Below are 20,921 nucleotides of genomic sequence, written 5' to 3'. Positions count from 1 at the left end.
AGCATTTTGAGAACCATGACTAGACTGGATCTATGGTTGACTTAATGATGTTTGCTGGGTCTTTCTCCTCTAGGAGCCACCATCTCCATCCCAGAATTTCTTTAAGATGGGGATGAAACTTGAGGCTGTAGACAGGAAGAACCCACATTTCATCTGCCCAGCCACTATTGGTGAGGTACGGGGTTCTGAAGTCCTTATCACTTTTGATGGCTGGAGGGGAGCCTTTGATTACTGGTGCCGCTATGATTCTCGTGACATCTTCCCTGTTGGCTGGTGCTCATTGACTGGTGACAATTTACAGCCCCCTGGAACAAAAGGTAAGTGTGCCATCACAGTTTCTACCACCGTTCACCCATCTATATCTCATATATCCATGTGATCGATCAGTAAATCAGAGAGGGAGGCATTGAAAATGGCCTGGGCCAATCCTTAAAGTACTACCTAATAGGAGGATGCTACAACTTGGTTAGGGACGCACTGGCTCAGTGGCTAAGTCGCTGATCTTATCGATCGAAAGGTCGGCAGTTCAGCAGTTAGAATCCCTAGTGCTGCGTAACATAGTGAGCTCCCGTTCCTTGTCCCAGCTTCTGCCAACCTAGCAGTTCGAAAGCACGTAAAAAATGCAAGTAGAAAAATTGGGACCACCTTTGGTGGGAAGGTAACAGAGTTCCATGCGCCTTTGGCATTTAGTCATGCCGGCCACATGACCACGGAGACGTCTTCGGACATCGCTGGCTCTTTGGCTTTGAAACGGAGATGAGCACCGCCCCCTAGAGTCGAGTAAGACTAGCACATAACATGCAAGGGGAACCTTTACCTTTTACTTTTACAACTTGGTCATTGTAGGACCAAGGAGGGTAGCCAATGATATCTCTTCCTTTCAGGTGTAACCTAATCTAGGAAGACAAAGCAACAGTGATGGTGGCTCCTCCAACCTAACAATTGTTGTTTAATTCCAGATCCTTTAGTAAAACTTCTCTATTAGCCATAATTTAATCTTGGATGAAAGTGCCAATCTGCCATGTGTCTCAGAGTCTAATTGATATATAAGGGAAATATGTCTGTCTGTCAGCTTTGTATGCCAGGGTGTTTTGTAATATAGCCAGCTAGGATTGGGGAACATTGAAGGCAAGAGGGAATGGTTCTGGTTTGTAGAAATTCTCACTGATCAGAGAGTTTCCCTGCATTCTACTGTATTTTTACTTTTTGTATTCTTTTTTCATTTTCCATTTTATTAAGTGCCTTAAAGGTTTGCCAGAGTAGAAAGGCAGGGAATAAATCCAATAAATTAACAGCCCTGGAGAAAAAGATGGCAGTGGAAGAACTGCACAAGAATGAATATATATCTCCAACACAGCATTACTGATATGGATTAAATCAGCTTTTTTCTACCTTTAGAAGACAATTGTTTTTTAATTTAATTTTATTTTTCCATTTGTTTATTGCATTGGTTACAAATCCTAACACCAGCATACTCCATCAGTGTCTGAATTAAGCATTATTAAGAAAATTTTATAGTTGTAATGTTCAGCCTATTTCAGTAAACACTCCTGGTTGTAGTGTTTGCTATAAATCCATGTTTTATAAAAAAAAAAAAAAATATGGTGACAGAAAGAATAGTAATACCTTCAGTGCTTTTGACAGCAGAACATCTTCAAGTTGTCCAGGAACCCTGATATTCCATGGAACATAGCTAATTACACTCTAAATTACTTGTTAAACCAAGCTAATCTTGGTGAAGGACATGTGTGTTTGCTCATTTATCTATCTTTTGAAAATTCCCCATTATTGCAGGCCACTTTACTGTCTTCTCTTGGCCAGAGTTAGATGATTTGTAACTTCCCAGAGAACTATTTAGGATCTGGAAAGGTGGTTCATAGGCCTTCAGACTAAAGAAGGTTGCTTTGAGTGAACATAGCACTAGCAATAGCATTTAAACGTATCGCTTCACAGTGCTTTACAGACCTCTCTGAGCAGCTTACAGAGTCAGCATATTGCCCCCCCCCCCCAAAAAAAAAAATCTGGATCCTCTTTAGGTCATAGAAAGGATGGAAGGCTGAGTCAATCTTGAACCCTGTCAGGATCAAACGGCAGGCTGCAGGCACAGTTTGCCTGCAATACTGCACTTCCTGTTGGGCATGCTATCTGAGGATAATGAGAGACGTATCCCAAGTATGTGGGAGAGCTGAAGACAATTATTCCGGGGATATCTGTAGTCTGCAAACTGTCCTTCTTTGATTATTACTGTTCAAGCACATCAGCTGATAATGCAAGCTTTGAAAATAGTTGAAAAATGAGTATATGTTGATATTTTAGGACTAGAGTTTGGCTAGCTGGCAGCAAAAACCCTGGAGCATTTTAGCTTTTTTAGCACTAGAGGGAGCAGATTATTTTTTTTATAATCTTGAGTTTACAGGAGCTGCCAGCTTCATGTACTGTTATGTAATAAGCAACTCTCTCTTTGAAACAAAGCTCTAATTTCATTACATATATTTCAGTAACCATCAGAATAACTATGAATCAGCATTTCAGGGGTCTGATGGGATTCCGAAAATCCCAACATTGATTGCTAAATGAAGAATGACAAATGTATTAGTCTATAATTTGGTTTTTACTTCTTCTATCTATCGGTACTTGATAATTATCCCAAACATGTTGATGACAGTTTTTTATGGACATATTATGCATATCGCAGAAACAATTGTTGTTAGTTGTGAAGTCGTGTCCGACCCATTGCGACCCCATGGACAACGTTCCTCCAGGTCCTTTACCATCGCCCGGAGACCATTTAAGCTCACGCCGACTGCTTCAGTGATGCCATCCAGCCACCTTGTTCTCTGTCGTCCCTTTCTTCTTTTGCCCTCAATCTTTCCCAGCATTAGGCTCTTCTCCAGTGAGTCCTTCCTTCTCGTTAGGTGGTCAAAGTATTTGAGTTTCATCTTCAGGATCTGGCCTTCTAAAGAGCAGTCAGGGTTGATCTCCTCTAGGACTGACTGGTTTGATCGCCTTGCAGTCCAAGGGACTCGCAGGAGTCTTCTCCAGCACCATAGTTCAAAGGCCTCAATTCTTTGGCACTCAGCCTTTCTTATGGTCCAACTTTCACAGCCATACATTGCAGCTGGGCAGGAACAATTAGCCACCTTTAAAAATATTTGGATTAAGATTCATTCTTTTCATCTGCATCAGATTTTCAGTGATGATTTAAATTTTCAGACAGTGAGAAGGTGGCAAGCCAGATCCTCCGTTCCTATTTTTTAGAGTGATCTATACGAGCAACTAATCTTGCCTCAGTTAATGATCCCTTCAGAGGCCTTTTCATCTCTTGGCTGGCAAGAGGTGCCATGCAGTTCTTTTCAAATAGAGCCCTTCTGCTTAATCTTTGTTGCTATCTTGTCTTTAGGAGTTACGCAGTGATTAGGTGCTGCTTGTAGCCCTGTTGTAAGTCTTCCAGATCACAGTGAGCAAAATTAATGGTTAGTTTTAAAGGAGGATGCATTTATCAGCAGAGCTGCTCAGGAAAATAATCTTTGTTTTGGAGCATGGAGAAATTCTACAGAAATGAGGGGAAACACAAGTGATCCTCAATTTACAAAAAGAGTTCATTTAGTTTAGTCACCATTCGAAGTTTACAACAGTACTGGAAAAAGTGGCTTATGAACGTTTTTCACACTTATGTCCGCCGCAGCATTCCCGTGGTCACACAATCAAAATTCAGAAGCTTCATAACTGGCTCATATTTATGACGGTCACAGCATCCCGGGGTCGTGTGATCCCCTTTTGGTGACCTTCTGACAAGCAAAGTCAATGGGGATTTTGTAGTATCCTTCCCTTGAAGTGGGGTGGAAATGGGGATTTTGCAGTAACCTTCCCCTGGAGTTGGGTGGGAATGGGGATTTTGCAGTAACCTTTCCCTGGAGTTGGGTGGGAATGGAGATCTTACAGTATCCTTCCCCTGCCACGCCAGCAAGCCATGCCACACCCACTAAGCCACGCCTACAGACCGGTAGTAAAAAAATTTGAAACCCATCACTGAACTGCAGTGGTTAACAGCGGTGGCAAGGAAGGTCATAAAATGGGGCAAAACTCACTTAACAATTGTCTCACTAAGCCACAGAAATTTTGGGCTCAACTTATGGTCGTAAGGTTGAGGACTAACCCGTAGTTAAAAAGCAAATGTTCAAAGTTACTGGCAAAAATCAACATGTATTGAATTTTTAAATCACAACATGCTCCGCTCTGGATCAAGCTGTACTCTGGATTCAGAGTGACCCCTGCTAAAGATAGTCAACACTAATGAAGCTTGATTGCCTGGCATTCTTAGCAGCTGGGAGACAGGATCATAAGAGTTAATTGTCTTTGGACAGACTGTGAACTAGAGGCAATTTTCTGCCTTATCAAGAGATCTGGAATGCAAAGAGTAGAGTTTCAACCTTGGCACCCTTCCAGCTGGCAGAGACGCCGGGAGGTCTTGCCAAGCAAAGGAGACTTTTAAAAAGGATGCACTCTTTTTCATTGCTGTGCCAAGGGCAATGAAAGTTAAGGCACTGGGGCACCACCATAGGCATTTGTCCCAGTTTTCTTTGTTCTGGTTGATGCAGTCACCCGTTCAGACAACTTTATTGTGCTTAGCAGGCATGCAAAAGTTCATTTGTTTTTAAACTTACTATAGCTATGTGCATCTGACATTAAATGGCACCTGACATTCTTCCCGTACCTGTCAACCATTTTTTTTTTCCAAATAACTGTGAACAGATTAAGGGTTTAGTCAGCTTTGATACTTCGGGCTGGAAGGGAGAATAGCTTCAGGCAGAAATTGGTAGGAACAATGTCTCTGTCAGAGGATATGTATCACTGTTCCTCCTCCTCCTCCTCCTCATTCGGTTGAATTGCCAGAAGATAAACCCTGACATAACTGTAGATTTGTCGGTCTAGACCAGAGGTCTCCAACCTTGGCAACTTTAAGACTTGTGGACTTCAACTCCCAGAATTCCTCAGCCAGCTTTGCTTTGAAGTTGAAGTCCACAAGTCTTAAAGTTGCCAAGGTTGGAGACCTCTGGTCTAGACTTCACTATTTCCCAGTTCTCTGCCTGTTTTGAGAGTTGAACAGAAAACTTGGTACCTTACCACATTGTGTAGTGGCAGAAGATGTAATGTGGGGACTAGAGACTTTGTTGTTGAGTATTACGGCTCCAGGAACACACTTGCATCTGAGTATGAGTGGTGAGTGTATGAACAGTTAGCTCTTGGGAATACGTGTCTTGGCCTAGGTGACTCTGTGCTCCACCCACAGGTATCTTCTGAAATGAAGTCCGTTTCATTTCACACATTTTTACACATTTTCTCTGTGTGGCTTGTTTTTAAAAGTTATCCAGACCACTGTTCAGCAAAGCTTCCAATTATTAAAACAAAAACAGAAACAGAAAAGTAAAAATAAAACATATAACGCATGATAAATGGCAGCATATTAAAAGTATGTGCTTGCCCGCTGTCGTTACTTTGTCTAGATGGTAAGATTGATGACAATCAGTATGGATAATCGGGGTTTTTTTTATTATTTTTTTATTTTAAAAAAAAAAACAAATATAAAACATTCCATCTTTCCTTATGCAGTGTGTTGTCTGGGTACATACATCTCTGTGCTACATCATTCATCATTTATCACATCTTTCACATTAACATTGATTTTATAATATGTTAAGTACATTACACATTTAAATATTGTAAAATTCCCCGTTTTCTTCTTAGCCTCTTTCAATAATACTACCCTGTTAACATCAAATATCATTATTCTCTTCATACATATACTAACAATTTTCATCTTATTTATAACTCTTAGTATATTTTGTCAGGGTATGTAGATTTAATAACTGTAAACTGATGGAAGGTTGTAAGTGGAGACAACTGTAAGCTGATACAATGGGAATGAGGCAGCAGGGTTACTGCCACTTTAAGAAGCTGGGTAAGAAGCTGTCTATATAAGGGAAGCCATTAGAAGGCGTCTCCCTTCTCATGTTCTCTCTCGTGGTGTATCTCATTGCTCTCCTTGTGTCAGTAGCTGTATGATAAGATATTTACCACGTATAAGTCTGTATATATTTAGCTGTAGATAAAACCACTGTTAATTTTCTAAAGGCTCTGTGTGCTGTGTGCTATGTATTGCTCCTGGGTTTATCTCGTAATACTAGTCACGCTGCCTAAACTCTGACATATTTTCTACTTATTTTTGGTCTCTTTCATTTCCAAGCTCCATTTTTATTCTCCAACCATTGATAAAATACTTCCCATATCATATTCAGTTTGCTCTTTCTCTTTAATTGCTAACATTAATCTATTCATTACTGCACATTCTAATATTTTCCCTTTCACCACCTCTTCAATAGGAATCTCTCCACTTTTCCAATGTTGTGCAAATACAATTCTAGCTGCAGTTAATACATGAATAATTAAATATACATCCTCTTTATTATAGGTTTCCAGTAAAAGTCCTAACAGAAATATTTCTGGTTTCAACTCAATATGTTGTATCATCTCTTCCAATCAGGTCTTAATTTTTTTCCGGTACTTCTTTGCTTCTTCACATGTCCACCATGTATGATAATAAGATCCCGGTAGTTGATGTCACTTCCAACATTTAGCTGATTTATCTTTAAACATCTTTGCCAACCTCGCCGATGGTAAATGCCATCTGTAAAACATCTTATACAAATACTCTTTATATGCGGTTGACATCATTAATTTATAATTCCTATCCCACAATTTCTGCCATTTATCCAATTCTATTGTATAACCAAAGTTTTTTGCCCGTGCTATCATTGTCTCTTTTATTTGTTCCTCCTCCAATTTCATACCCAATAGATAATTATACAATTTCTTTATTGCCCTCTCTGCTGTTCCTTAGGATTTTATCTAACTCTGTTAATTCTTTATAAAAGCCCTGTAATTTAACATCTTTCTCATATCTAGACTATATCTGCACATATGAATACCACATTATATCGATCCCTTGCTCACTCATTTCTTCTTTTGTTTTAAGTTCCCCATCTTCATTTAAAATATCTTTATAACTTACAATTTTTCCCATATTAATAATATTTGGGTGAATCAATGCTTCCATTGTTGAAAGCCAAACTGGTATCTTCAGGTAGTGTTGTTCTTTAATTTTCTCCCATGCTAATCATAATGCATTCCTTATATAGTGTCTTTGAAAATATCCATGTATCTTATTTTTCCCATACCATAAACATGCATGCCACCCCTGTTGTAAATCATGTCCTTCTAAGGTCAATAGTCTTGTATTCCGCAGTACAATCCACTCTTTCATCCATGACAAAGTTGCTGCCTGATAGTACAGTTCCCAATTTGGTAGTCCAAAACCTCCTCTACTTCTTATATCCTGCATCATTTTCAAACCAATTTTGCTCTTTCCCTTATTATTATTTTGTTAAGCTCCTCAAAGTATTTCTTTTCCAATTTTATCGGAATTGTCTGAAATAGATACAATAATCTTGGCAGTATGTTCATTTTAATTGTTGCTACTCTTCCTACCAAAGATAATTGCAGGTTCTTCCACTTTTCCAGATAATTGGTTTTATTGTACGCTGCCCAGAGTCACCTTCTGTGAGATGGGCAACTATATAAATTTGATGAATAAAAATACAATTATTAAGATCCCTAAAATTCAACATGAGTTTATTTTGGATTTGTGCATTAACATTCAGCATTCCATAATAGTCTACAGAGGCATCTAATCCTGTTTTTCATTGGTGCTATTAACATTAGGCAATAAATTATTGCAGACTCTTGGAACTTGCTCAGAATGAGGCACCTGGCACCTATCGCAATTATTTTCTTGAACGGAATCAGAAAAGATTTGAATGCCCAGAATAATTAAAACCAAAAGCACAATAGAAGAAAACAATATTAATGACCTTGCATAATGCAAGGAGGCAGGGTGCTACCCCTACTTTGAGGATGACATGCTCCACAGTATCAGCAGGTGAGCATTCTGGCCAATGGTTTTGTGCAATGTTTCTCAACCTGGGCAACATTAAGAGATGTGAACTTCAACTCCCAGAATTCCCCAGTCAGCAATGCTGGATGGGGAATTCTGGGAGTTGAAGTCCACACCTCTTAAAGTTGCCAAGGTTAAGAAACACTGATTTTGTGGATTTCATATAGTAGATATGCATCCTCCTGCTGGCTGAAACTATCATACCTAGCTCGCTAGAGAAGGCTTGAATGCTGAGAAAAGTGGAAGGGAAGGGAAGAAGAGGATAACCAGCAGCAAGGTTGATGGGTTTAGTTACAGTGGGGATGAGTGATAGTTGGAAGACCTAAAAGACAGATTGTCATGGAGAGAATCAAAAATGAGTTGAAAAATGACTTGATGGTCCATAATCGGTCAAGTATGCTGTTCCAAGTAATGGAAGTAACAGTAGGTTTAATATTGTTGGATTGCAACATTCCAAATTCAATCATATTCTTGAATTTGTACTCACTTCCCCTTAAGCTTTTTTGTTGTTGGTGGTAAGAAAGTATTAGATGCTTGAAACAATGCATTCTGGAGATAAAGAAGATAGATTTTAGCACTCATCAAGAAAGTTATGACAAGGGAGATTTCTAATGTCTGTTTCAAGTTTAAGAGTTCTATTTTGGTAAAACACTGAGCATAGAAGACTTATTTGGTGAGCTCCATTTTTGATACATGAGGATTATTTAATGCCCTATAACTAATATGGGACTGAAAATAGGGATTGAACCAGTGGTGAAATCCAATTTTTTTTACTACCAGTTCTGTGGGCGTGGCAGGGGAAGGATACTGCAAAATCTCCATTCCCTCCCCACTCCTGGGGGAAGGATATTGCAAAATCCCCATTCCCTCCCCACTGGGGCCAGCCAGAGGTGGTATTTGCTGGTTCTCCGAACTGCTCAAAATGTCCGCTACCGGTTTTCCAGAACCTGCTGGATTTCACCCCTGGATTGAACTTTACCCTGGTCTTGTGGCAGTCATGGAATATAATATTAGCATTGTCTTGGAGATAGCTCATAATCATTTTATGGCTCATTTAAAGTACACTTTGATGCTGTACAGATTGCAGAGTGTTGGCTTATATCCCCCATGGTATTTCTACATGTTGAAAAGAGATAGTGTTTATATAATGGTGAGATATTTCATGTGGAAATCATTAGCATCCTGCCTTTTAAGTATGTACAGACACTTTGGGTAGGACATCAGGAGAAATCCCTTGAAAGTACATAAGATTTGATAGCAAAGACCATTTCCTAGAAGAATATGGAATTTTCCCCTCCCTGAACAAACAGAGACTGGACATGTTGTAAGGATATTCTAATTTTGGATTTCCTTCAGTCTCCTTTCATATATATATATATATATATATATATATCTGAAATAGGAATGCAAGTCCTATATATATATACAGTGAAGTGTTAATACCACTTTATAATGCCTTGGTAAGGCCACCCTTGGAATACTGCATTCAGTTTTAGTCACCACGATGTAAAAAGGATGTTGAGACTCTAGAAAGAGTGCAGAGAAGAGCAACAAAGATGATTAGGGGACTGGAGGCTAAAACATATGAAGAACGGAAACTGGGTATGGCTAGTTTGATGAAAAGAAGGACTAGGAGAGACATGATAGCAGTCTTCCAATATCTCAGGGGCTGCCCCAAAGAAGAGGGAGTCAAGCTATTCTCCAAAGCACCTGAGGGCAGGATAAGAAGCAATGGGTGGAAACTCATCAAGGAGAGAAGCAACTTAGAACTAAGGAAAAATTTCCTGACAGATAGAACAATTAATCAGTGGAACAACTTGTCTCCACAAGTTGTAAATGCTCCAACACTTAAGAAGAGATTGGATAACCATTTGTCTGAAGTGGTGTAGGGTTTCCTGCCTAGGCAGGGGGTTGGACTAGAAGACCTCCAAGGTCCCTTCCAACTCTGTTATTCTATTTCTATTTCTAGACAGTCTATCTCAGGTTGAGTGACTTCGTGTTTCTGAACCGTCCCATGAAAAATAATCTTCCAGATGTTCTCATCAAATGAAAACAATGTAGGATGAAAAAAGGTGTATGGCTAAAGCTTGTCATACAACACTTGGGTGCATGTTCATAAAATGGGTTCATGTTGAAAATGTAGTAAAACTCTGACATTATTTCAATTATGTCCATTCATTTTGCTGATTTAACCAATTGTCACATTTCTTTCCTTACGGAGACAGATTAAAAGAACTACTCATGTACAAAACAAGTAATTATTTTAGAAAAAAGTTCAAAGTGTTTAACCAGGGGTGTCCAATCTTGGAAACTTTTAAGACCGGTGGACTTCAACTCCCAGAATTCTCCAGCCAGTCCTGCTGGCTGGGGAATTCTAGAAAATGAAGTCCACCAGTCTTAAAGGTGCCAAAGTTGGATACCCCTAGATTAAGCATTACTGTAAACACACCCGCAGAGTGATTAGGTTGTGTTTGGTCCTCCAGACGGTCTTTTGAATGAGGCTGTGGTGGTCCATGACCGTCTCTTCTCCTTCCTCTTTTATGCCAGTTGTCATTCCAAAGACCCCGTTCCCGCCCCCTGACGTGATCTCCGAGAAAGGCACCATGCACAACACCACAAGGAGCATCCTGGAACATCTGCCTGGACAAAGAGGCCGCAAACCTGGTCGTAAAAGAGGCCGGACACCCAAGGTGCTGACCAGCCACCCCAACCCCAACCCTTCCAAGGCAGTGGAGCCTTTAAAATTCCCCAAAAAGAGGGGGCCAAAGCCTGGTGGGAAGGTAGGTGGTCAATGTGCAGGGCTGAACTATCGAATATAAGCCCTCCCTCTTTAATATGGCCACTGCAAGAAGATTATCGTATGTCCAACGATGGAAGAATAATGTTTGCTTGCTGATTACTCCAACTTTATTTTTTATAAATAACTCAGGATGGCAAACATATATAATATTCTTTCCTCCTCCTAATTTTCCTACAACTCTTGTGAGGTGGGTTGGAGTGAGAGAAAGTGACTGGCCCAAAGTCACCTAGCTGACTTGCATTCCTATTGCAGGATTAGAAGTCACAGTTTTCTGGTCCAAAGTGAGCCATCCGGCTTTCATGCCTAAGGCAAGACTAGAACTCGTGGTTTTCTGGTTTCTAGATCAGCACCTTAACCACCAGACCAAGCTGGCAATTAATTAAAAACATTGGATTAAATACACTTTTCGTATACTCCTCACTTGCTACCTTAAAATAAACTAGAAGGACTCCCCACGATTGAAACCTTTGAAAGAGCTTTAATTTTAAAGCTGAGCAGGCCGTGGACTGGTCAGGATTTGTGTAGGCTGCTTTCAAGCTCCGTAGAGGAAAAGCAGGAAGCAAAGGCAGCCAAGGCGACTGCTTAAAATCTTTGTCGCCGCTATAAATCACAATTTTTATGCCAATCCCCATGGTGATTGCTGATGACTCAAGCCATTTTTCTTGCTCGTTAGGCTTCGTACACTTCTGTCACAGGGATACCATTTCCTCTTTATGTTCCTGAGAGCCTATCCTTGATGCAGTAATATCAGTTCTTGTTGTGACTAGGCCCAAGTAGTCATTACCAGACACAATCAGTCCTAAACAAACCTATTTTATTAGAACATCTGAGAATTACTTCATTCTCAGTTTAGTCTAGATTAATTCCAGAAAAAATCCTCCGGCCTTATCACAAACCTTTAACTTCTTTGGCACTCTGCCAAAGACTTTTCTTGGCAAAGCCCCACAAACACCAACAAGAAACAAATGTAGCAACGTTGCTTTTCTTCAAAGAACCCAAGAGCAGTTGCTGCTCTTTTAAGCCTTCTGGGAGGGGCCAATAATCTCCTGGCCTTACTCCTGAGTTATCCTCTTTGCTTGAGCTGCTCTTGTCTTCTGCCTTCTTCTCATGCGTGCATTAGGAACAGGCTCCTCCTGTTTCTCTGCCTCTCTGCTATCAGCCTCTGGAGGCTCTGGAGTCTGTGCATCACTCCCCGATGGCCCTGGCCCCATCTCTGCCTCCGACGCAGAGCCCTTGTCCGGACCTTCCCCTGACTCCAGGGCTGGCCCATGTTCCTCCCCAGCCTCCTCACTGTCCGACTCCGCTGCCAGCTCCTTAGGCTGCTGGCGGACCACAACAGTTCTGAACAACTTCTTCCTTTTTACCTAGTAGACTTTGTTCCTCCATTGAAAGCCATTGGGACTTTTTTTTCTTTCTTTCTTGCAGCGAAAGCAGCGAACGTTACTCAATCCAGCACCCACTTCCCCGACAACTAGCACTCCTGAGCCTGACACAAGTACGGTACCACAAGATGCAGCTACTATTCCCAGTTCTGCTATGCAGGCCCCTACAGGTAAGGAACGGCCTCCTATTAATTCTGAAAGTTCCTGCTATCTTCTGAGAAAAGCCTTAAAAAAACTGGGCTCCTCCCGCAGGCAGCTTGCTGGGATGATTAGGGAACGCATGGCAATGGCAATGTATTTTTTGAGTTTTCTCTTCCTCTGGTGTGGCTGTTCTACTATCTTGATTTTATAATTTATTACAGTATCTTGAAAGGGACACGATGGCTCAGTGACTAAGACGCTGAGCCTGTCGATCGAAAGGTCGGCAGTTCGGCGGTTCGAATCCCTAGTGCCGAATAACAGAGTGAGCTCCCGTTAGTTGTCCCAGCTTCTGCCAACCTAGCAATTCGAAAGCACGTAAAAAATGCAAGTAGAAAAATAGGGACCACCTTTGGTGGGAAGGTAACAGCGTTCTGTGCGCTTTTGGCATTTAGTCTTGCAGACACCATGATCACGGAATTGTCATCAGACAGCGCTGGCTTTTCAGTTTAGAAACAGAGATGAGCACTTCCCCCTAGAGTCGGGAACAACTAGCACGTATGTGCGAGGGGAACCTTTATCTTTACCTTACAGTATCTTGACATTTTCAAATTCATGCTCTTTGTAAGCCACCTGGAGTCATTTAGCACTTGGATGGAACTAGAAATTGAATAAATGAACAAATATATAAATGAATGACAAACCCAACGAGGGAGATTTTTTTTTTTTTTGAAAGTAGCAACTTCATACGATAGAGCAAAAAAATAGCTAGGGCAAAAGAATAATTATCCAAAATAATTCTTTTCTTGAGTCTTTACATTGTGTTCATGTAACTGGCATCAAACTAGAAATATTGGAGTGCTTTGTGGCTGACCTGTTTAACCTCAATTTCTCCAGGAATTATGAGACAGTGTTTGAAGGTGAATTCCTCAGCATGTAAAAAGAAGAAGAAAATATATCTTCCTTGCAATCTCATAGACTAGAAAACATTGTTTTAAAAGAGTCATTTTGTATTTACACATGTTCAGGCATTAGGAATAAATCAACCAATTAAGGATAAATCTTCACTATTGTAAAGGAGCAGAATCTGAATGTTTGACATGCGCTGAACAATCCATTTTGCGGGTGTTAAAATGTCTCTGTTAGAGCCTGCTGAATGGATTCTTAAACATAGCTATGTATGATCACTCACCCTGAGGAATCTTCAGGAGACCCACACAATTAAAAGGGGCAAGGCTGTTGCAGATACAGGTGCAATACTTTTCATTTAGTTCGCCACAGAGGGATGCTGGATGAGGGAATTCTGGGAACTGAAGTCCACACATCTTAAAAGTTGCCAAGGTTGAGAAACAACACTTTTCTGCTGCTTGAGTCTCAGCCTCTCATCTTCACGGTTTATTAAGCCGCTTTTGGCAAATTAAATTATATAATGGAGGAAAAAAAGAGCAATTTTCAGGACATATAGACTCTCAAAAACTAATGCAGCACATGGATCTGTTCTCTGGAACTCAGCCAGGTTAGATAACTCATTTGCAGAAAAGAGAAATTAAGGGACTGTTGCCTGATCCAGAGTTTACAAGACATTTATCTCTGCTTTTTTCAAATTTAAGTATTGAGGGTTTCTAATGTGTTTGCTTCTCCTTTCTCTACTCTGTTTCTTCCCCCCTCCCCCAGTTTGCATCTACTTGAATAAAAACGGTAGCCCCGGGCCTCATCTGGACAAAAAGAAAATCCAGCAATTGCCTGACCATTTCGGTCCGGCTCGAGCGTCCGTAGTCCTGCAGCAAGCAGTCCAAGCTTGCATTGACTGTGCTTACCACCAGAAAACTGTCTTCTCATTCCTTAAGCAAGGCCACGGAGGAGAGGTTATTTCAGGTAACGCTCACGTTGATCTGTCCTGCTTTGTTGGGAAAATATCTCCGGGGAAGTATGTCTGCTAGCCGTGAGGTTCTAATAGTAGCAATGCAACATCATGTGCTTTGGAGCAAGAGTGGGCAACTGTGGCTACCTTTACAGCCTGTGGACTTCAAGTCCCAGAATTCTGGCTGCCTCGGGAATTCTGGGACTTGAAGGCCACAAATAGTAAAAGGATTATGATTGCCCACCCCTGCATATAATGTCCTAGTCCAGGGGTCTGCAACCTTAAACACTCAAAGAGCCATTTGGACCCGTTTCCCATAGAAAAAAAACACACCGGGAGCCACAAAACCTGGGTGGGCGTGGCCAACTGGATGTCACTCACTCCCACCCAGTCACATGACCCTCCCTCCTCCCCCTCCTCCTTAAGCGCCCGGCCACCCCGTGCGCCCCTTTCCTGTGCTTTGGCACTCATTTGAAGAGGGTCTCTCCGCTCATGCGCACGCTCTCAGCTCAGCCAAAGCCGGCCAGGGGGTCACGAGAGGAGGAGGAGGAGGGTCGCACGAAGGGAAGCCTCCGCCACAACCGGCGATCGTTCCTCAGCCAGCCCGGATTTCCAAAAATATCCAAAAAAGAAAAAATGGGTGGGGGGCAAGGGGCAGGGCCAACCACTGACAGGACAGGGAGCCACATCAGAGGGCCCAAAGAGCCGCATGCGGCTCCGGAGGCACGGGTTGCCGACACCCATCCTAGTCTAATGGAGTAACGTTCTAATTTATTCTGGCTGGAACATTGAAGGCATTTTATTAGACTGAATGACAAGCAGACAGCAGGAAGGGGGAGGATTTGAGTTTTGCTGGTCATCTCTGTAACATTTTTATATATTTGGCTCTGTTGGTTTCCTCCTTCAGCTGTGTTTGATCATGAGCAGCACACACTAAACTTACCAGCAGTGAATAGCATTACTTACGTCCTCCGTTTCCTTGAGAAACTTTGCCACAACCTGCGTAGTGACAACCTCTTTGGGAACCAGCCCTTCACTCAGCACCACATGCATCATTCCAGAGAATACGACCATGACAAATACCTACCAGGTAAGGATTGGGGTGGAGAGCTTTCGTGGAAATCTCTGCAGGTGGAGTACAGTGTTTCCCCAAACAGATTCCAAACCAGTTGTCCAGCATTTATCATTTTGAGCCTATTCCTACCACCTGCCTATTCCTGTGTGCACCTTTTAAACTTGAAGCAAAGCTATACGGGTAGTTCTCAACTTACAACCGTAACGGAGCCCACCCATTTCAGTTGTAACTCACAACTCAGTCATTAAACCGATCACCCACATGAGTGACCTCCTGTTACTACCTTTTTTGCAGCCATCATTAAGCAAATGCCATGGTGCAAAAGTGGCCATTGGAATCTTAAAGCAAACACCGTAGTTGTAAAATGAACCCATTGTTTGCTATGGGGCATTTTTTTTTCCTGAAAACCAGAAGTAAATGCTAGTTTTAGCAAAAATGTTGTAAAACGTGCTGCAATGCAATTTGGTTGCTGAGTATTTGACATGTAGTCACGTAACTTTTGGAAGAGAGGGGTGTTCCTGTTTTCCAGTCTGAACTTTAGAATCAGGTCATAAAATACCTTTGGCGGAGTCCGTCATAACTTTGAATGGTTGCTAAGCAGCGAGTCGTAAATCAAGGACTATCTGTATGCATTTTATGTTACCTGATACAACACAGAACATATTGATAGGGCCTTTCCTTCTAATGATATTATTTAAGTGCCTCACATTCTATGTTCCAAGTACGTTACCTGAGACAAAAATACGATGACAGACTTACTATTGTTCGTGGGTTGTTGGTGACGACAATGATGATTAATATGGCAGATAGCTCACTTGAAAACTAAAAAGCAATGTGTTATAATAAAAGTTTGATTGAATAGACCAGTATTGAATAGACCCAGGGGGGGAGAGTGCCAATTACTCCAAATATCTGTGGAAATGGAAGTTTACCTCATTCGTTGCGATTATTTCATTTGTATCACTTGCATCATTAGCATAAATATCCAAACTACTTCAGATGCCGTAAATTTGTCAGTTATTTCAGGAGAATCTCTGGATGGAAATTTGTTGCATCCAAAATCCATTAAATTGGGGTTCCATTAAGTTGAAGTTTCACTTTATTTATCTTATTTTTGAACAACTTTAAGAAAAGTAATGCTTGCCCTCAAATTCCTTTTGACATGTCAAAGATGTGGTATGTGAGTTTTTGAAATAAGCTGGGTGTGAGTTTCCCATTTGTGACTTGACATAATACTTGAGGATTATATTGCTAGAATGACTTGGAGATATCACATTTGACCAGTTGAGGTGGCCAATCATCAGATGCCCAGGTGCTATATATAGGTTGTATAATATTATTGATTTGTTCCTTTTTATCATATTGTTATTGATCCATCTTACAGCGATTCAAATGTTCATGACTGAGCCATTTCTGATTAGAGCAGCCAATAATTCCAGTAAAAATAAAATAAGATTAGAACAAGTATGGTTTCATTACATAATATGAAAAAGATGGGGATTGCATTTTTTGTATATCTGAAATTCACAGAAGATACTAAATTAATTTAGAGAACCACTGGTAAATTTTAAATCTAATTAATCAATTTCTTGGGGTGTGTGGTCCCATATGTTTTAATACCAACCAGTGCCAGTCTTAAGAAACTTGGGTTAGAAAAGTAGACATTGCATGAAGAAGGAAATGTTGAATATTTTGTAGCTTTTTTGTGTATTTTAATATTGAGCTTTACATGATTTTCACAAATAGCTGTCTTGGAATTTAGCTTCATATTCTGAAGCTTACCCAGTCAGCCAAACAAAGGGCTCTGAAATTTCCCTGCGATGAGCAAAAATACATTTAAGAATCACTTTGAAAAGCACCACTGCAAACAATCAAGGAATAATGGTGTGCAGGAAGCTTGAAACCAGCAATGGCACAAAACAACTGAGGGGATCAAATTAACGATAAAGAGGCATTTTGTCATTCCCCAACTCTATTAAGACCATGCAGTAGAGTCCCCATCTCTGGCATAAGAATTAAGATACACGGGAAATGGTACACCCATATTTCAGTTAGGAGAACAAAAAGACTTTTTTTAAAAAAATTAAAAGCTCTCCAAAGGAAGCAATTATTCACCCTGGAAATGCTACTTGCCCCTTTCATAAAATTCTCCAATTGTACAGAACCAATAAATGAGATGGTTGGTTACACCCAGAGTTTTCAAAATCATCCTTCAGTTCGGCAATGCAGCTGTTTCTGCTGGTGGAATTATAGATGCTGGTGTAAGCTATTTGGAAGAAGAAAAAGAATCTTTATGGCAGCCAATGACCAGGCCATGTAGTATGGCAATTCTGCCGATACGAGGCAGAACGTCCGTTTCCCAAAGAAGGTGTGCTGATCTTAAGCAGGGCTTGTTCTCTCTTCCTAGACAGGAGCATTTCGTTAGACGGCTCTCTACTGGGTCCAGGCCGGGGTACAAAGAGGTATTCCCAAGAGTTCCTTCCATACAGTGCTCCTCTCTCCCCCAAGTTACCAAAGAATGACCATCACCCTTTGGAAGGTGAGCACAGCCTCTTTTCCCAGCCTCGCTGATATTATTCCTTTAACAAGCAGCATAGGTTGACGCTCATGTCCGCGTCCTACTTCTAGCTCAGCTGCGCGCTGTAGACATGGCCTTCTACTCTTCTTTTTCAAGCAGGATGGCAGACAGTGGGCCACAGCAAGGAAGCACATTTCCTTCCTTCCTTCCTTCCTTCCCTCTAACAGCTCCTTAATCCCTGTGCTCCCCATTATCTGTGCATAACTATAAGAACAAAAGCCATCTATAAATTTAAATTACCAGAACGGAGGTTCTTTCTACACTTTATAGCAGTAGCAATAGCACTTCGACTTATATACCACTTCACAGTGCTTTAAAGCCCCCTCTAAGCAGTTTGCAGAGTTTATTGCCCTCCAACAATCTGGGTCCTCATTTTACCGACCTTAGAAAGATGGAAGGCTGAGTCAACCTTGAGCCAGTCAAAAACTACTGGCTGTTGGCAGAGTTAGCTTGCAATGCTACATCCTAACCACTGCGCCACCATGGCTCTTCCAGCAATCACAATATCCTGAAATAAAATATTAGCCTCTCTTGTCCCCATACAAGGCATTATTCGGTTGTGTTCAGATGGACACAATGCCTTTCAATTCTTGCATGTGATCAGTTCTACCATTTCTGTGAAGATGGGGTGAATAGTCTTCTCTAGCACAAGCTTATTTCCCAGTGCAAGCAAGCACAGGAAGGATCTTCTTGCAAGACATTTCGTAGGCTGAAGATGAATGTTCAGTTCCCATCTGACGTTTATGCCTACTGGTTTGTAAGGCAAAATTAGGCCTGTTGCCCCATGAATTTTTGTCACTATTTCTTATCCATGATAACTGCATGGAATGTGTTTCTTATGCCCTTTGAATACCAGTTGTTGAGGACAACAACAATGCCTTCATATTCTAGTGAGCTTCCCAGAGAGCATCTAAGGACATACTTGGGAATAGGATTCATGGCTGGATGGAACAGGTCTCTGAACTCATTGAACTCTTAGTTCATGTTGTTTCTTTGTTTACTAAGACAAGTAAGTGATCCCTCAACATCCATAACATCTGGCTTCTTTGAGAGTCCCGTCAGCTTCTGCCAGACAAGTAATCTCTTGCTTGCCACTCATGGCAAATAATTTCTTCTTAGTAAAAAAAGGTTTCTTCTCATTTATGAATGGGTGTTGCCATATGACAATGGGCACAGAAGCCTTTACAACTGTTTCGGGAGGGAAAATAGTACTTTCTTATGCTTGCAGTAATTTGCCTTGCTTTCAGTAGGAAAGTGCCAGGAAAGCAGGACCACACTTCGAATATTGCCATCCAGTTTGGGTCGTCACAATATAAAACAGATGTCGAGGCGTGGGAAAGAGTGCAGGAAGAGCAACAAAAGTGATTAGGGGACTGAAGGTTAAAACATATGAAGAATGGTTGCAGGAATTGGGTACGTCTGGTCTAATGAAAAGAAGGACTAGGGGTGACACGATAGCAGTCTTCCAATACTTGAGAGGTTGCCACAAAGAAGAGGGCTCGTCCTAGTCTCCAAAGCACCTGAAGGCAGGACAAGAAGCAATGGATGGAAACTAATCAAGGAGAGAAGAAACCTAGGAGACATTTCCTGACAGATCAGTTAATCAGTGGAATGGCTTGGCCCTAGAAGTTGTAGGTGCTTCATCACTGGAGGTGTTCAAGAAAAGATTGGACAGCCATTTGTCTGAAAAGATATAGGGCCGTGATGGCGAACCTATGGCACGCGTGGCATAGCTGGCATGCGGAGCCATATCTGTGGGCACAAGAGCGTTGCTCTAGCTCAGCTCCAGCGTGCATGCGCGCGCCGGCCAGCTGATTTTCAAGCCTTCCGGGCCCACCAGAAGTCGGGAAATGGGCTGTTTCCGGCCTCTGAGGAGTGGGGGGGCGTTTTTGTCCTCCCCAGGCTCCAAGAAAGCCTCTGGAGCCTGGGGAGGGCGAAAAACGGGCCTACTGGGCCCACCGGTAACCTTTTTGTCGTCGCATGCCAAAAGCAGGGGGAGCGCAGAGGGGCATTGAATTATGGGTGTGGGCACACACATACACAAAAGACCCTCCCCCCGCGACCCCCCGCTTTTTGCACGCAACGGCAAAAAGCTTAGCCATCACTGGTATAGGGTCTTGAGGAGAGGGTGTCACTAGAAGATCTCTGATTTCCCTTCCAATTCTGTTGTTCTGTATACTAAAGGGGAAGTTTTTATGGACTGTGGCTTGTTTTGCTATGTTTAAAAGCTGATGATGAGCAGCTCAAGTAAGGTGTGAATTTTTTTTTTTAAAGTGACTTGAACTTATCTCATTAGCTGAACCATGAACACACTCTGACGCCATTGGGCGACCAATGTGCGACATTCCTTTGGGGATGTTTTAAAGACGATACCATAGCCTGGCGGATCAAAATCTCACACACACAAGATGTGAGGGCTCCATGGCGTATGTGGTCCAGAAGCATTACTGGCACAAGCTGTTCTCCGCATCCTTCATGTAGCGTTGAATCAACAGCAGCACATGAGAAATGGCTGCTTGTTGGAATTTGGCTTGAATGTTTCACTGCTGGACTTCAGGGTTTTTGGAGAGTTTCTTCCTTAAACCACAATTTACTTTCCTGCCAGAAGGTGACCCCCAGGGGGAGGGCCTTCTCTGTGAGGGCACCTACCCTCTGGAATCAGTTGCCCCCAGAGATAAGGAGAATCCAAGACCTCAGTGCCTTCCGCCATGCCCTTAAAACCCACTTTTTCCAGCAAGCCGGGCTGGCTTAAGAAGAAATTTTTAAATGTTTTAATTGGTTTGTGATTTTTAATTTTGGGGCCAAATTTATATATATTTTAACTGTTTTTTAATATTTGTATTTCATGTTGTCAATTCTGGCTGTACACCGCCCTGAGTCCTCAGGGAGAAGGGCGGTATATAAATTGGAAAAAATAATTAATTAATTAATTAATTAATTAATTAATTAATTAATAAATAAATAAATAAATAAATAAATAAATAAATAAATAATTAATTAATAAGGAAATGAGGAATTGGGTGCCAGATAATGCTCCATATTTATTCTGTCCAAGAGCTGGCACCCGAGGACAAAA

General features: G+C 41.5%; 1 protein-coding gene across 4 annotated transcripts in view; it reads left to right on the top strand.

Moving 5' to 3' along the window:
• SCMH1 (Scm polycomb group protein homolog 1) overlaps nucleotides 1–20,921 on the top strand; it is a 53,271-nt gene that overhangs the window by 25,171 nt on the left and 7,179 nt on the right. For 2 of the 4 annotated variants that reach the window (XM_070949499.1, XM_070949502.1), the window contains 6 exons: nucleotides 74–317; nucleotides 10,559–10,791; nucleotides 12,237–12,363; nucleotides 14,006–14,206; nucleotides 15,100–15,282; nucleotides 17,675–17,806. In XM_070949499.1, the coding sequence (XP_070805600.1) occupies nucleotides 74–317; nucleotides 10,559–10,791; nucleotides 12,237–12,363; nucleotides 14,006–14,206; nucleotides 15,100–15,282; nucleotides 17,675–17,806 (1,120 nt within the window). The remainder of the gene's footprint in view (nucleotides 1–73; nucleotides 318–10,558; nucleotides 10,792–12,236; nucleotides 12,364–14,005; nucleotides 14,207–15,099; nucleotides 15,283–17,674; nucleotides 17,807–20,921) is intronic. The other 2 variants (XM_070949500.1, XM_070949501.1) reach the window with 2 other exon arrangements.

The sequence above is a fragment of the Pituophis catenifer genome, unplaced genomic scaffold (assembly GCF_029215685.1).
Source record: "Pituophis catenifer annectens isolate HBS135680 unplaced genomic scaffold, rPitCat1.0.hap2 SCAF_9, whole genome shotgun sequence".
In the NCBI taxonomy this organism is placed as follows: Eukaryota; Metazoa; Chordata; class Lepidosauria; order Squamata; family Colubridae; genus Pituophis; species Pituophis catenifer.
The sequence above is the reverse complement of the archived record's forward strand: the minus strand, read 5'-3'. Positions and strand labels throughout refer to the sequence as shown.